General features: G+C 49.7%; 1 protein-coding gene across 4 annotated transcripts in view; it reads right to left on the bottom strand.

Moving 5' to 3' along the window:
• Positions 1-15855, bottom strand: part of ARRB1 (arrestin beta 1) — a 78422-nt gene that overhangs the window by 19601 nt on the left and 42966 nt on the right. For 2 of the 4 annotated variants that reach the window (XM_066250024.1, XM_066250034.1), the window contains exons 2-5: positions 6735-6765; positions 4921-4981; positions 1058-1102; positions 212-408 (exon numbers count right to left, since the gene is read on the bottom strand). In XM_066250024.1, the coding sequence (XP_066106121.1) occupies positions 212-408; positions 1058-1102; positions 4921-4981; positions 6735-6765 (334 nt within the window). Of the gene's footprint in view, positions 1-211; positions 409-1057; positions 1103-4920; positions 4982-6734; positions 6766-9551; positions 9771-15855 lie in introns of those variants that run through there. The other 2 variants (XM_066250007.1, XM_066250017.1) reach the window with 2 other exon arrangements.

Below are 15855 nucleotides of genomic sequence, written 5' to 3'. Positions count from 1 at the left end.
GAGGAGTGACTCAGAGGTAAGGTGATGCCCCTGGCAGAGGCCAGGGAAGAGACACTTACCAGGCAGTGTGACAGGGCCCTAGGTCCCAGCGTACACCAGGAAACCAGGTGGGATGGAGCTGCTTCCCCAGCTGCCCCCATATGCCCACCCAGGGGGCTTCCTATAGGTGGTGCTTCCGGAATGGGGCCCCAAGGGGCTGCCGGTCCCTGACCTCGAAGGTGAATGGGTAGGCGTGCTCTCCCAGCTTCTTGATGAGGCGTTCCTGCAGCCGAGTCAGAGGCTTCTTGTCCTCGGGGGCTGGTGGGAATGACTGCACATTGGCCACAAACAGGTCCTTGCGGAAGGTCAGGCCCAGGACATCCAGGTCCTCCCGGCCGTAGCGGAAGGCACAGGTCAGTGTCACATAGACTGTGGGAGCAGCGGGCACTGAGGAGGGGCCTCAGAGGGCAGTGAACAGCCACCCTTCCACACAGAGCAGCAGCATCTATAGTCCTACCTAAGAGTGGCCTGACTGGAGGCCACAGGTCTGTCCCAAAGTGCCTGTGGGGAAGGCTGCACTGCCCTTGGGACAGGGGGACTGGGTACCTGGAAGAGCCACCCATGGCCTGGCACCTGGAGTGGGTAGGCGCTGACTGCTGGGACATTTCTGTCCTCCATCGCCCCTACTCTAGCCCAGGGCATGTGTGGAGGGGCATGGATGGAGGAGGTGAGAGGGGGGAAACAAGTGCTGCTTGGGACCCAGAGGGCATCAGGTCTTATCCAATCTCACCCCTGCCTCCTGCCCACCCTATTCCCTATTCCCAAGCCAGCCTTTGGATCATTGTGTAAAAACGCTCTGGGCATTAAAGGGGTATGGGGCACGGGGCAGGGCTGCCCCAGGCCGGAGGAGGCCAGGGCACCTGCTTGGATGTGCGTTGGGGCTGTGGACGGAGAACCAGGTGGGGATGGGCAGGGAAAGGCAATACGATTGGCTGCTGCCCTTCCTGGAAGTCAGAGAGGCCCTAGGCTGGAGGTCTGGGGGGGGGGGGGGCTGGACAGGCTGGGAGTGGGGCCTCACCTCTCCTCTCCTTGAGGTACTCAGGATCCACCAGGACCACACCATCTGGAGGAAGGACAGAGGGTTGAGCAGACTCTCCCAAATCGATCTCTCAAACTCTTAAGCCTTGCCAAACACCAAGCCAAACCTAAACCCAACCATCTGTCTGTCCAAAAGCACCAAGAGAGAAATGGGGAGGCCAGCACCGAGGGAATGGCACCACCACGCCCCACCTCCCGCCCCCAGGTTGGCCTTACAGACCCAGCTGGTGACCACTGCAGGTTACTTAACTTCTCTGTTTCTTCATCTAAGAATAATATGGGTCCTAAAATCCCTATTATCAGGTATAATTTAAAATGTAGAAGTTTTGAATTGTAGAAGAGCCATAGGGTGCATGGCTCCATGTATTCTGTAACAGCCTCTGCAGGATCTGGGCAGCGCCCTAAGATTAAACCCATTGCTCCCTCCGCAGAGAAACGTAAATATTCTCACTGAAAGGCCAAAGAAGGCATAAATAGTCTCCTATCCATTCTGGTCAGGTTTTGCCATGAAATGAGTCCTGTGTCAAATTTATGAACAATTTTAGGCCTTTAGAGCCTCTTGGATTTGGGGTTTGCAGACCAGGGTTTGTGATGCTGTTGTCCCTACCGCACAGGGCTCCTATGAGGGCTCAGTGAGTTAATATGTGTAAAGAATTAGATGCTGCCTGGCATGGGTGACACCATGGAGAATGTCCCAAGGCCTGGCCTTGGGAGTGTAGAGTCCAGACAGACACAGAGGACATTTTCTCTGCCCAGAGCGCCGGGAGGCCAGAAACACTGGTTTGAGTTCATCGCCTTGCCTGACATCCCCAGTCATTCTAGCCAAACTCAACCCAGCTTTAGCATTGAACAAGCAAAATTCTCTCTCTGCCCACACCCTAACCCAACCACCCCTAGGGTGAGCTGGGGAGGAGAGGCACAGGGTTACATTAGCAGCTGTGGGACCTGTGAATACACTCCTGAAAAGCCACTGGCCCTTGCCCTGTAGAAAACCTTGAGAGCTGCCCCTGAAACTCCTAGGCCCATCCCTAACTGTCCTTGCACCTGAGCCCCAGCCCCCATACTAAGAATAACACACCCTTGTACAATTTTGAAAGCATCTGTTCATCCTAAACCCCTATATGAGAAGTTGCTATTGTTTCCATTTTACAGATGAGGACACTGAGCCCTGGAGAGAACTTCTCGCCAAGCACCACTGAGGGTAGAGCCGCTGCAGCGGCAAAGAGGCCTGCTGAGTGGAGTCCTGGGCGCATCTCCGAAAGCCAGGGACACCAAAAGCAGGGACATGGGTGTGAAGCTCTGAACACCGAGCTCTGAACACCAACCAGCCCATGCTGCCCCCCACAGCTGACCTCTCAGGGAATCTCAGAGGGCACATCTGGAAGTGACTGCCCAGAGGGCCCTGGGTCTTATCCCAATGTTGGGCAGGCCCAAGGGCCAGCTGGTCAGGGGAGTGAGTGCTCACTCAAACCCAGAGCTTACCATGTGCCTTCCTCCCTATTGCTGAGGGCATTCCCTCTGTGCCTGGGTACCAGAGGCTAAGTGGAAAATCAGTGTAGAGGGCATCTCAATGAGGGCACACCTTCCAAACAGCGGCGTGGAGGGGGGGGAGGCTCCCGGAGGGAGGGAAGCTGTAACCAGGTCTTAAAGGGCAAGTAAGGCCTGACCAGGTGGTGGCGCAGTGGATAGAGCGTCGGACTGGGATGTGGAGGACCCAGGTTCAGGACCCCGAGGTCGCCAGCTTGAGCGCGGGCTCATCTGGTTTGAGCAAAGCTCACCAGCTTGAACCCAAGGTCTCTGGCTCGAGCAAGGGGTTACTCGGTCTGCTGTAGCCCCACAGTCAGGGCACATATGAGAAAGCAATCAATGAACAACTACGGTGCTGCAGCGAAGGACTGATGATTGATGCTTCTCATCTCTCTCTGTTCCTGTCTGTCTGTCCCTGACTATCCCTCTCTCTGACTCTCTCTCTGTCTCTGTAAAAAAAAAGAAAAAAAAGAAAAAAAAAAAAAAAGGGCAAGTAAGGGTCATCATGAGATGACCAGGGGGAGCTGCAAGGCAGTCCTCTGGGACCCGCAGGGCCGCCCATGAAGCAGGCGCTCTTATGAACACATGTTCAACAGCTCTCTGGGTTCCCAGGGGGCTGGGGGCTGGGGGCTGGTTCCCTCCTGTTGCTATCCCTGCCCCAGCCTCTGCGCCACCTCTGCTGCTGTCCTTAATAGGCCAGTGGGTCTCGAAGCAGCCACAGGTGAACACGGGGACGCTTGCCCATGCTCTCCAAAGGTTCAGCTCAGGGAGGAGGTATAAATGGCAGAGTGGATGATGAGCTTCAGAGGACACCGAACAGCGTTCCCAGACAGGGGTTGGGAGGGAAGAGTGGGGTCATTGCCCCTGGGCAAGAAGGGAGGAGCCAGGCTGGGAGCTGGAGGCTCCACAGCCTTGGGGCCCTGCTCACACCCTGCTAGACCCAGGAACTCCCCAGGTCTCCTGTCCCAACCTCACAAAGGTCCTCCTCTCAGATCTGAAACTTGCTGCTGTGCTCTGCTTCCACCTGGCGCGGTCACCACGCGCTCAACTCAGCTTGCTACTGCCCTCCTGGTCCCAGGACAGCCCCAGGGACGTGAGGACAGAGGCCAGTCTCTGAACTTTTCTCCAAACAACACATTCTAGTTTCTTCACCTGGACTTAGTCTCATGCAGTTCCCAGTGCCCGTCCTCCCAACCTGTCACCTCTACTGGCCTCACTTCGGTTGGTTCACATCTCTCTTTCTCTCTCTTTTTTAACGTCCATTGTATTGATTTGAGAGGGAGAGAGAGATAGAAACATTGATCTCTTCCTGTATGTGCCCTGACCAGGGATCAAACCAGCAACCTCTGTGCTTCAGGATGATGCTCTAACCATCTGAGCTGCCTGGCCAGGCTGTTCATATCTCTATTTAAAAAATAATTTAACCACTCTGGGCCTCATTGTCCCCATATGTACCATAGGGGTCATTTGGGGCTTCCTCCCTCCAACAGTTGTGAGAACAGGTAATGAAATCAAGCTCTTCTAACAAGAGCTATGGTTCTTAGAATCCTAACCAGGCTGAATGTACCTTCCAAAGGGACAGTCAGCAATATCTAAAAACACTTTTTGTCATCCCAGGATTGGGGTACTCCCTATGGTCTAATGAGTAAAGGCCAGGGATACTGCTAAATATCCTACAATGCACAGGATAGCCCCAGTAACAAAGTATTACCCAACCTAAAATGTCAAGAGTGCTGAGGTTGAGAAACTAGAATAAGACCTTAGAAGGTGCCTCAGCCTCCAGCAGGACCGCAAGTCTGTGTGAACAGTCTCCATTTCACAAGCCCCAAGGCCCTCCTTCCATCCCCCAGCCCTGGCCATCAGGAGGCCGCTGAAAAAGGTTCTATAGAGCCAGGCAGCCTGGGGTTTGACTCCAGGTTCCTTGATCTACTAGCTCTGTGACCTGGAGTAAGTCACTTAACCTCTTGGGCCTTGTCTCCTCATCTGTGAAGCTAGATATTAAGAGTAGTTACTCCCAGTGTCTGGGACAAGCCTTACTATGAGGGGTGGCTGCTGTCATCCTCATCCTCATCCTCATTATCATCAGGAAGCCTCCCCTGCTTCTCACCTCCACCCTTCTCACCGGGCCCTCAGCTGAGGGGAAAGCCGCTGCCCAGTAAATGTTTGTCGACCGAAGCAGGAAGCCTCTCTCACCCCATTCTTGGCACCAGAAGCCTGAAGGTTATTCCTGGGCTGCTTCCACATACCCTTTTCTGGAAGGGGCGTGGCCAGCCCCGTTTCCCCCACTGCCTTCCTCCCTGGCCTGCGGGCACTCACCCACAGGGTCCACAAGGTCGATGTGGTCCACAAAGTCCCGCTTCCCCAGGTAGACGGTGAGCTGGGGAGGAGAGGCACAGGGTTACATTAGCAGCTGTGGGACCTGTGAATACACTCCTGAAAAGCCACTGGCCCTTGCCCTGTAGAAAACCTTGAGAGCTGCCCCTGAAACTCCTAGGCCCATCCCTAACTGTCCTTGCACCTGAGCCCCAGCCCCCATACTAAGAATAACACACCCTTGTACAATTTTGAAAGCATCTGTTCATCCTAAACCCCTATATGAGAAGTTGCTATTGTTTCCATTTTACAGATGAGGACACTGAGCCCTGGAGAGAACTTCTCGCCAAGCACCACTGAGGGTAGAGCCGCTGCAGCGGCAAAGAGGCCTGCTGAGTGGAGTCCTGGGCGCATCTCCGAAAGCCAGGGACACCAAAAGCAGGGACATGGGTGTGAAGCTCTGAACACCGAGCTCTGGCAGAAACCCAGTCACTTGAGGGCCGGTGTTCCCAGCAGTGAGGAATCTAGAGCTGGTGCCCTATGTGGTAGCCAGCCTGCAGGGCAGACCCTGAGCTAGAATCCAGAGGGTCATCCTAGATGCTTCCTGTGCCTCCACAACCCTTAAATCCTGATGAGTCCCTCCATCACCGTGCTCAACCCACCCCCACCTCTCCCTCCCCACAGCCACCCCTGCCTGGACCCTCCATGGTCTGTGGCTTGGGCCTTAAACCCCCTCCTTCGCCAGACTGACTCTCCTAAAATGCTAATCTAATGATCCTATTCCCCTCTGAAAACCCTTTAATGGTTCCTCAGTGCCCAGAGCTGAGATGACAAATGCATTTCATTTTATTACCAATGCCAACTCTGGTCAATTGGTAGGAGCTGCCTGAGGCTCTGTGCTGAAAAGGAATCTAGCTAGGATGGAATCCCGGCTCAGCAGGAAAAGTGGCCGGTGATGTCTGCTGTAGGAGCACAGGATGTGCCATCTGCCAGCCCAGGACAGGAGTCCAAGCCCCTAAGCCTCCCCCACTGGGGCTCCTGCTCCCTCGGCCTCCCTCTGGGCGCTCAGATGCAACTGCTGCGATCTCCCCCACCCTCCCTGTGATTTATGCGCATGCCCAGAATGCCCTATTGACCCTGCCTTGCCTAGAAATACATAACTCCTCGGGGCAGCCCTCGCTGACCACCAGCCTGGGTCCTGCAGTCCCCGGGCAGCCCTTTATCTCACACCTGCCACTTTAAATAGAAATAATCACCTTCCATGTCCGCTTACCCCATCTGGCTAGGAGTGGCATGGGCCATGCCTTCTTTATCTGTGTATATCCTGCTCCAGTCTCCACCCACTTGCTGGGACCTGACATGAATGGTGTCAGTAACATCTCTTTGCTGAACTGAGAGGAGAGCAGGATGGAGCCTGGGGCCCGTGGGGAGAAGGGAAGCAGGACAGGCCCTGGGAGCTGCCAGGATAACGGTGACACCAGGTTCTGCTGAGAGGCTCCAGGGGCCCCTCACACCAGGAGAAGCAGCGCCCCTGAGGCCCTTGGCACTTACTCTAATTACTGCACTCACTCGGAAGTCTCTCTATGATAGACTGCATCTCCCCACACCTCAGCAGGGGCTCCCTGAAATCCAGGGGAATTGTACCGCCCCAACCCCAGACAGAAAGTTTCCTGAGAATGCCCCTCCCTTTGTGGCTGTGGGCTCCTAACAGCCTCAGATTGGGGTGTGCGGGGTCCTGCATGGTCAGTAGACATGCCCAAGAGAGGACAAGAGTTTGGGGTCAGGGAGGAGCTGGGGTGCACCTGCTGTAGACTCACCTTTCCATTTGGGCTCGCCTTCTTGAACACCCTGTGGAGAGAAAGAGAGGGAAGGTCAGGGTTAGCATATCCCATGCAGCCGAAGGCTCCTGCAGGCCATCCCTCACCAAGACTGAGGACAAGAGGTTGGGAGTGGTTTCAGGTCCCTGAGCCTTGAGAGCCGGAAAAATACCCAACGTAGTTAGATCTCACCACCTCCACCGCTACCCCACGCAAACCTCCATCATTGCCATCATAGCTCTCCTGGGCTCTGGCCAATGCCCCTCAGTCTATTCCTCAACCAGCAGGTGGAGGGTGTCTTTCGAGATGTAAGTCAGACCATGCAGCTCACTTGCTCAAAATCCATCCAGTTCACACAAAGGACAAGCCTCGTCTGTGTGTCTGCCCTGCCTCTTTTACCTCACAGCATGCCTCCCACTTTTCTCCCTCAATCCTCCAGCCACACGACCTCCTCGCTGTTCTTCCAACACACCTGGTGGTTCCTGCCCCAGGGCCTTTGCTCTAGCAGCCCCTCCCCTGGAACCTCTTCCCTCAGACCTGCTTGCCCAGCGTTATTTGATGGGTCTTCAACCTGTGCCCCGCCCCAGACCCCCTCTCCTTCTCTCACTGTACTTTTCTTTTTTCCAAAGCACTCACCACGTTCTAACCTACTACTATATCACTTCTGGCCACAGGCAGCCCTGTCTACTCTGCTACAGGGTCAGATCCACAGGGCTGGCCTCTTTGTCTCTCTTCACTGATACATCCCAAGTGCCTAGATGTTCAATAAGTGTGTTAATAAATGGCAGGCAGCAAAGACTCAATAAATACTTGGTGAATGGGTGAAGGAATGAGCTAGTGAAGGCGTCAGCTGAGAAACGAAGGCCCAGGCAGGAAAGGGAGGGGATGTACCGATGGCCACACAGCACAGCAGCAGATGTAGAGGCAGGCAGAGGCCTGGTCCACAACTCCCACCCAGAGCTCGCTCTGCCTTCTAGGGCACACTGAGGTTAGCAGCAGCTCCCCTGCCCTCTCCCCCAGACTGATTCTGGGAGCCTGAGACCCCTTCACCTACCCCCCCCCCCATCGTCAAGCCCTAGAAATGCTGAGAAATGCTGGGAAGGAAAGAAGAAAGGTGAAGGATAGAGACAGAGACCCAGGGAATAAGAGAAGGTCTTAGAGGAGGGAGAAGGACATGGCCTGGAGGAATGGAAATAAAAGATGGAATTAGAGATGAAAAAGCAAACATTAAAAAAGAAAAGAGGGAGAGAGGAACAGTCACAAGCAGAGAGAGAGAGAGAGCAAACATGAGGCAATGGAGCAGGCTCATGTGCATTTGGGAGGAATCCCATGGCCCAGATCTCTCCTCAGGAGCAGGAGGTCCAGCGGGCATCCAGGGCAAGGCAGGGGGAGGTCAACGAGGTCACAGCAACAGTCGCTCCTCCAAGGAGAGCGGGAAGTGGCTCGGTGTTGCCTCCACAGCGCCCCCACACACACCTACCCCTTGTTCTGGGGCCCAAGAGAACACTGATGGGTCTGAGCTTGGCTTGCAGAGAAGGGCCTGGCACGTTCTTCCCCCACCTCCCCTAGGAGTTCTGAGCTTTTCTCCTCCTCATAAATATTTATCAGTGTTTGGAGTGTGAAGATGCCACAGTCAGCCGGAGTGTAATAACTGCTAAAGTGAGAAAAAATACAGATCACGTGGTTTGAACAAGCAGCTCCCAAATTGGGCTGGATCTGCAGAGGAAACCAGAGGTCCCTAAGAGGTACAAGTGGCATCCTGGCCAAAGAGGGGGCGGGGCCAGGCTGAAAAGAGTGATAATCAAAAAGGGAGGAAGGGAGCTAGGAAGGAACTAGCATTTGTTAAGTGCCTAGTTAATTATTTCTCTTAACAGCACTATGAAATAGGCATCCTAACCCCTATTTTATAGAAAATGAACTAGGGTTTCAGAGAGATGTAGTAATTTGCCCAAGAACACACAGCAAGCAAGGGGCTATGTCAGGATCCAGAACCAGTTATACCTGTCGGCCTCCAGAAACTGGATCCCTTATACCCAACCCTGCTGCTGCTTTCCCAAAGTGGGTGTTTTTATCAAGTGAGAACAGAAAAGAGGGTAAATGAGGGCAAGGGAGGGGCGGGGGAGAGGAAGAAATGAAAGGGCCAGTAAGAGGTGAGAAGGAGAGTGAGGGTGACAGGAGGCAGGAAGCAGGGCCAGCGGTGGAGAATGTTCTGTCACTAACTCAATCAGCCCCTAGGGCCACCTCCTCAGGAAGTCTGGACGCTGATGGCTTCCTCAAACAACAACAGCAGCTGCCCATGACCTGAGAGCATGTTTTGCCCTAGTCATGTTTCAAAATATTTTTCCCAAAACACTGCTGATTCTTCAACAATCCCATTTCGGAGAAGAGGAAACTGAGGGTCAGACAGGCAAATTGTGGCTACCGTTTCACTCTGTCGCACAGCCAAGCCCTCCCTGAAACAACTCCACCAGCTTCCTGACCCCAATGCTGTCAGCAAAAAAGCCCATGTGGGGGTGCCTCCAGGTCACCGGGACCCTGCACATGCGCAGCCCTACATAGCTGGCTTCTGCCTGTTTGCTTTGAAGAGGAAGCACAAAGGCACAAGACTGTGGTCAAAGCCAAACTTCCAGACTGTGACATGGCTGGGTCTGGTATACCCCCGAGTCCCGCCTATGACCCACAAGCCTGATCCTCAGTCAAAGACAGGTCCCAGTGGTGTTCTAGCTGATTAAGGCTCACTGGAGACAAGGAACAGAAACACACTGAGGGGAGCTCAAGAAAAGGAGGAGAGGTGTGATAAGAAGACAAAAATCTCACAGGAAGAATGCGCAGGCAGGATGCTCTGGATTAGGAGCCAGGAACGGGGAAGCCATCGCCTCTCAGACGGTTGTGCTCTCACTGCACCTCTCCCTCTGGGGCTGCGTGTTCCCCAGGCTGCACTGCTCTCCGTGCGGCTGCTCTGGACCAATACTCTCTGCTTACTCAGAACTTTTCTGCTCCTTCATCATTTTGGCTCGCATCTGGCTCTCACTGTGATTCTCTGTCTACTCTGCCTCTCTGTTCAGCTTCCCACTGTTAACTGCTGAATGGTCCAATTCCAAATTCCCAGGCGAGGGAATTCATTGGTCAGGTGTTCCATGCCTGGGCCAATCAGTTCTGCCTAGGGTGTGTCATGAGGTCCATGAGACATGGGCAGTAGAGAGTCTAGAAAGCAATGTTTTTCTAACTAGGGGCCACAACCCATTCAGTTAATGATTAAATCAACTTAAAGAACTGCCACCAACACTTTGTTGTAGTTTTAACGGAACAGATAATAAAGCATGAGGTGCAGATAGCAAGGGTATAGTAGATATTGCTCTTTTCACCAATACTCTATTCCCCTCTAAGGCTAGGCAAATTTCTCTAGTCCTGTGAAGTTAGGCACGCCCATGTGGCTTGCTCCAGCCAACAACACATGAGTAGAAAAGCTACATGTAATTTCTAGGCAGAGCACTTAATGACTGGTGCATGCCCATTGTATTTTTCCCTGCAGCCTATAACAAATGACTACAAACTTAATGGCTTTAAACAATATAATCTTACAGTTTTGTGATTCAGAGTTCAAAATGTACCTCACTGGGTCAAAATCAAGATGTTGGCAGGGCTGTGTTCCTCTCCAGAGGATCTAGGGGCAAATCTGTTTCCTCGCCCTTTCCAGCCTCTAGGCCACCCACATCCCTTGTTTCATGGCCTCTTCCTCCATCTTCCAAGCCAGCAACCTCAGCTTGGGTTCTTATCACACCACATCACTCTGACCTCTTCAGCTTCCCTCTTCTACTGTTAAAGACCCTTATGAAAACATTCGGTACCCTATTTTAAGGTCAACTGATTAGCAACCTTAACTCCATCAGCAACTGTAATTCTCCTTGGCCATGTAATCTAATATATTCAAAGGTTCCAAGGATTAAGTTTAGACATCTTTGGGGGCTATTCTTCGACAAACCACACCCTCGGGAAGCAGCAATGATGTGGATGGGGAAGCCCCTAGCAAGTTAAGGCCAGGGCACTCCTGCTACACAATAGACTTATAACATGAGAGAAAAAGAAAAACTCTAGCAGCACGGAGATTGGAGGGTTGGTTGTTATCGCAGCAGAACAGCTTTGCCCGGCTGATGTGAAAAGTAAGTATGATTTGGTGAAACTCATTTTAGGGGAACTGAGTTACCATGTTAAATGAATTTTATGCTGCAATTTTTTAAATTTTTTTTTCTTGTTTATATTATTACTATTTTTTTTTTTAAAATGAAGCTGGAAACGGGGAGAGACAGTCAGACAGACTCCCGCATGCGCCCGACCGGGATCCACCTGGCACGCCCACAAGGGGCGACGCTCTGCCCACCAGGGGGCGATGCTCTGCCCCTCTGGGGCATCGCTCTGCCGCGACCAGAGCCACTCTAGCACCTGGGGCAGAGGCCAAGGAGCCATCCCCAGCGTCCGGGCCATCTTTGCTCCAATGGAGCCTTGGCTGCGGGAGGGGAAGAGAGAGACAGAGAGGAAGGAGGGGGGGTGGAGAAGCAAATGGGAGCTTCTCCTATGTGCCCTGGCCGGGAATCGACCCCGGGTTCCCCGCACACCAGGCCGACGCTCTACTGCTGAGCCAACCGGCCAGGGCCTATATTATTTTTTAACAGCCTTTCACATTTTCTTCAGTTATAGGTCACTTCCTTCACTGTTTATTTTCTTTTCTTAAATTGAATTTATTGGGGTGACATTGATTAATAAAGTTACATAGGTTTTGGGTGTTCAAATTTTTTTTAATAGAATCTTTTTTCCATTGACTTGAGGGGGGAGGGCATCGACTCCTTGTTCCATTTAGTTATTCTATTTAGTTGTATACTCATCAGTTGCTTCTCATATATGCCCTGACCGAGTATCGAACCTGCCACCTCAGAGCACCAGGACGACACTTTTTTCATTAAGCCACCCAGCCAGGACTCAGGTGTACAAGTTTTTTAAAGTGTAAAATCCATTGTTCTAGAGAAACATGCCTAAAACAAACATATTCTAGCAGTGTGTGCAAACCTATTGGATCCTGTTTCCTGATTCAATTCCATCAGGGTGGTGTTGCCAGGCAGGCCAGCGGGTCAACTCTCCATTAATAAATCAGGATTCAAAATAATATATTTGGCAGGAGTTCTATTTGTATTCAATAAATACTAAAAGAAAAAAATGATAAGATGGGCTGACCTGTGGTGGTGCAGTGGATAGAGCATCAACCTGGAACGCTGAGTTCTCCCGTTTGAAACCCTGGGCTTTCCCGGTCAAGGTACATATGACAAGCAATCAGTGAACAATTAAAGTGAAGCAACTATGAGTTCTTACTTCTCTCCCCCCTCCTTCTCTCTGTAAAAATCAATAAAAATTTTAAAAATCTTTAAAAAAAAATGATAAGATGGCAATACTCCTCAAATTGATCTACAGAGTTAATGCAATCGCTATCAAAATCCCTACTGGTTTTTTCTGCAGAAATTGACAGGCTGATCCTAAAATTCATATGGAAATAAAAAGACCCAGACTATCCAAAATAATCTTGAAAAAAAAAAAGTTGGAGGGTTCACATTCTGGAATTCACAACTTACTACAAGGCTATATAGTAATCAAAACTGTGTGATACTGACATAAAGATAAATGTATAGATCAAATGGAAAAGAAGTGCAAGTCCAGCCTGACCAGGCGGTGGTGCAGTGGATAGTGCGTTGGGCTGGGATGCAGAGGACCCAGGTTCGAAACCCTCAAGTCACCAGCAGGCTCATCCAGTTTGAGCACAGGCTCGCCAGCTTGAGTGCGGGGTCACTGGCTTGAGCATAGGATCATAAACATGACCCCATGGTTGCTGGTTTGAGCCCAAAGGTCGCTGGCTTGAAGCCCAAGGTTTCTGGTTGAGCCCAGGGTTCACTGGCTTGAGCAAGGGGGTCAGTTGCTTTGCTGTAGCCCCCCAGTCAAGGTACATATGAGAAAGCAATCAATAAACAACTAAAGTGCTACACCAGATTGATGCTTCTCATCTCTTTCCCTCCCTGCCTGCCTGTCCCTCTCTCTGTCTCTCTCTCTGTCTCTGTCACAAAAATAATAAGAAGAAAAGAAATAAAAGAATTATGATTCCAAATATATATATATTATATATATATATGCGCAATTGATTTTTGACAAGGGAGCTAAGACAAGTCAATGGGAAAAAAATAGTCATTTCAATAAATGATACTGAGACAACTGAATATCCATAGCCAAAAGAATAAAGTTTGACCCCTTACTTCACACCATGTATAAAAATTAACTCAAAATGGATCAAAGACCTAATGTAAGAGTTACAACTATAGAATTCTTAGAAGAAAGCATGACCTTTAAAAATATATTTTGGCCCTGGCCGGTTGGCTCAGCGGTAGAGCGTCGGCCTAGCGTGCGGAGGACCCGGGTTCGATTCCCGGCCAGGGCACATGGGAGAAGCGCCCATTTGCTTCTCCACCCCTCCGCCGCGCCTTCCTCTCTGTCTCTCTCTTCCCCTCCCACAGCCGAGGCTCCATTGGAGCAAAAATGGCCTGGGCGCTGGGGATGGCTCTGTGGCCTCTGCCTCAGGCGCTAGAGTGGCTCTGGTCGCAACATGGCGACGTCCAGGATGGGCAGAGCATCACCCCCTGGTGGGCAGAGCGTCGCCCCATGGTGGGCATGCCGGGTGGATCCCGGTCGGGCGCATGCGGGAGTCTGTCTGACTGTCTCTCCCTGTTTCCAGCTTCAGAAAAATGCAAAAAAAAAAAATATATATATATATATATATTTTATTTATTGTTTATATTTTAGACAGAAAGAGGAAGGAAGAGAAAGAGAAGAAAAGAGGGAGGATGAGAGAAAGCAAGAGAGACATTAATTTTTTGTTCCACTTCTTTATCCATTCATTGGTTGATTCTTGTATGTGCCCTCACCGGGGTTCAAACTTGCAACCTTGGCATATGGGGACAATGCTCTAAACAACTGAGCTACCCAGCCAGGGCAACATGACCTTGAATTAGGCAATGGTTTCTTAGATATGACATCAAAAGCACAGGCAACTAAAGAAAAAAATAGATAAAACTGACTTTATTAAAATTAAAAACATTTGAGCTCCAAAGGTCACTGTAAGGAAAGTGAAAGATAACCTACAGAATGGAGAAAATGTTTTCAAATTATGTATCTGATAAAAGTCTAGTATCCAAGATATACAAAGACCTACTTTGCTTCTATAATAAACAGGCAAATAACCCAATTAGAAATGGATAATAGATTTGAATAGATAGTTCTCTGAAGAATATATACAAGAGGTCAATAAGCACGTGAAATGATTTTCAAAATCATTAGTCACCGTGGAAATGCAAATCAAGCCCAGAGTGAGAGACTTCATACCCACTAGAATAGCTATAATTAAAAAAAGGATAATAATAAGTGTTGTCAAGGATGTAGAGAAACTGGAACCCTCATATTGCTGGTGGTAATGTAATGCAGTGAAGTCACTTTGGAAAACAGTTTGGTAGTTACTCTAAAAGTTAAACATAGAAATACCGTATGACCTAGCAATTCCATTCCTAGGTATATACTCAAGAGAACTGAAAACAGAGATGTTCACACAAATGAATGTACATAAATATTCATAGCAATGTTATCCATAATAATCATAAAAGATAAAAAACAAATATCAATCAATAAATGTATTTTAATGCAATATATACATACAACAGTATTATTCAGCCACAAAAAGAGACAAAGTTCTTACTGATCCATACTACAACATGGATGAACCTAGAACACATTATGCTAAGTGAAAGAAGCCAGTCACAAGAGACATACATTGTTGGATTCCACTTATACGAAATGTCCAGAATAGGAAAGTACATAGAGACAAAAAGTAGATTAGTGGTTGCCAGGGGCTGTTGCAAGGGGGGGAATGAGAAGGATTACTAATGGACAGGAGTTTCTGTTTGGGGTGACGAAAATGTTCTGGAATTAGATAGTGGTGATGGTTATACAACTTTGTGAACAAACTAAAACTGTGACTATTACGGTATTTTTTGCACTAAAACTGTGACTGTTATAGCATGTAAATTACATCTTAATTTTAAAAATAAAAGTAAATACAAACCCCCCCCCAAATGAAAGGACATGTGCTTAAAAATTAATAAAGGTTAAAAGAGACTCCCTCCATCCACCCACTTCTTTCTATCTCATATTTTTCTATGTTGTACAATAAGCATAAAAAACTTTCATAAAGTTGCCAGGGCTTCCTTAACAAGGTATGTCTCAAGTCTTGGGAAAAGGCAAGTCTGGAAAAAATATAGTACGTCAAGTAGAGAAATATGGACCCTGTGACTCTGACCCTTTGCAGTTAGAATCCTCGGTTCCGTAATTTTACAATCCAGAGTCCACATGTCCTCAGATCCCTCTGCCAGTCTGCAGTGCAGTGGCGGCGATTAGAACTGATTTGTCTTCTGCACAGCTACCTCCTTTTCCAGGCAGCCTTCCCTGACTCTCCATGACTGGGTTAGATGCCTCCCAACACCCACACCCAGTGTGTCCCCAGTTATAGCATTTTCCACACTTTGTAATGGTCTGTTTACTCAACATCTGCTTCAGTTATATCACTTCAGTGAGAACAGGGATTTTTTATTTGTGTTATTGACACTAGATCCCTGGGGGCACAGCATGGTATCTGGGGCACAGCAGGCACTCAATATATAAATTACAGGCTGAATGTTGTTGAGTGAATGTTCTTAGAGGGAATTAGTCAAAAGTGAGTATGGATGAAGTTTAAATAGATGGTGGTTGGCAATGATCCTTTTCTTTATGTTAGTGGACTCCAGGGAGCTCTTCTTCTGCCTATAGTTCTCTTTGGCTGTCAGGATCAATGGGCATTGGGCTTGGGAAATGCTTCATAGGGGTAGGGTCCCAGGCACATCAGGCTGAGTCAGGAATATAACTGATATACCAAAGCAGGCAACTGCTCAGCTTTGACTGAAGGCTCTCCCACTTATTATTACTCACACACATTCGCACAGCCCCTACTACTGCCAGGCTCTGGAGACATTGAAATAACTCACAGTCCCTGCTGACAAAAGAC

The sequence above is a fragment of the Saccopteryx bilineata genome, chromosome 1 (assembly GCF_036850765.1).
Source record: "Saccopteryx bilineata isolate mSacBil1 chromosome 1, mSacBil1_pri_phased_curated, whole genome shotgun sequence".
NCBI classification, from domain to species: domain Eukaryota; kingdom Metazoa; phylum Chordata; class Mammalia; order Chiroptera; family Emballonuridae; genus Saccopteryx; species Saccopteryx bilineata.
The sequence above is the reverse complement of the archived record's forward strand: the minus strand, read 5'-3'. Positions and strand labels throughout refer to the sequence as shown.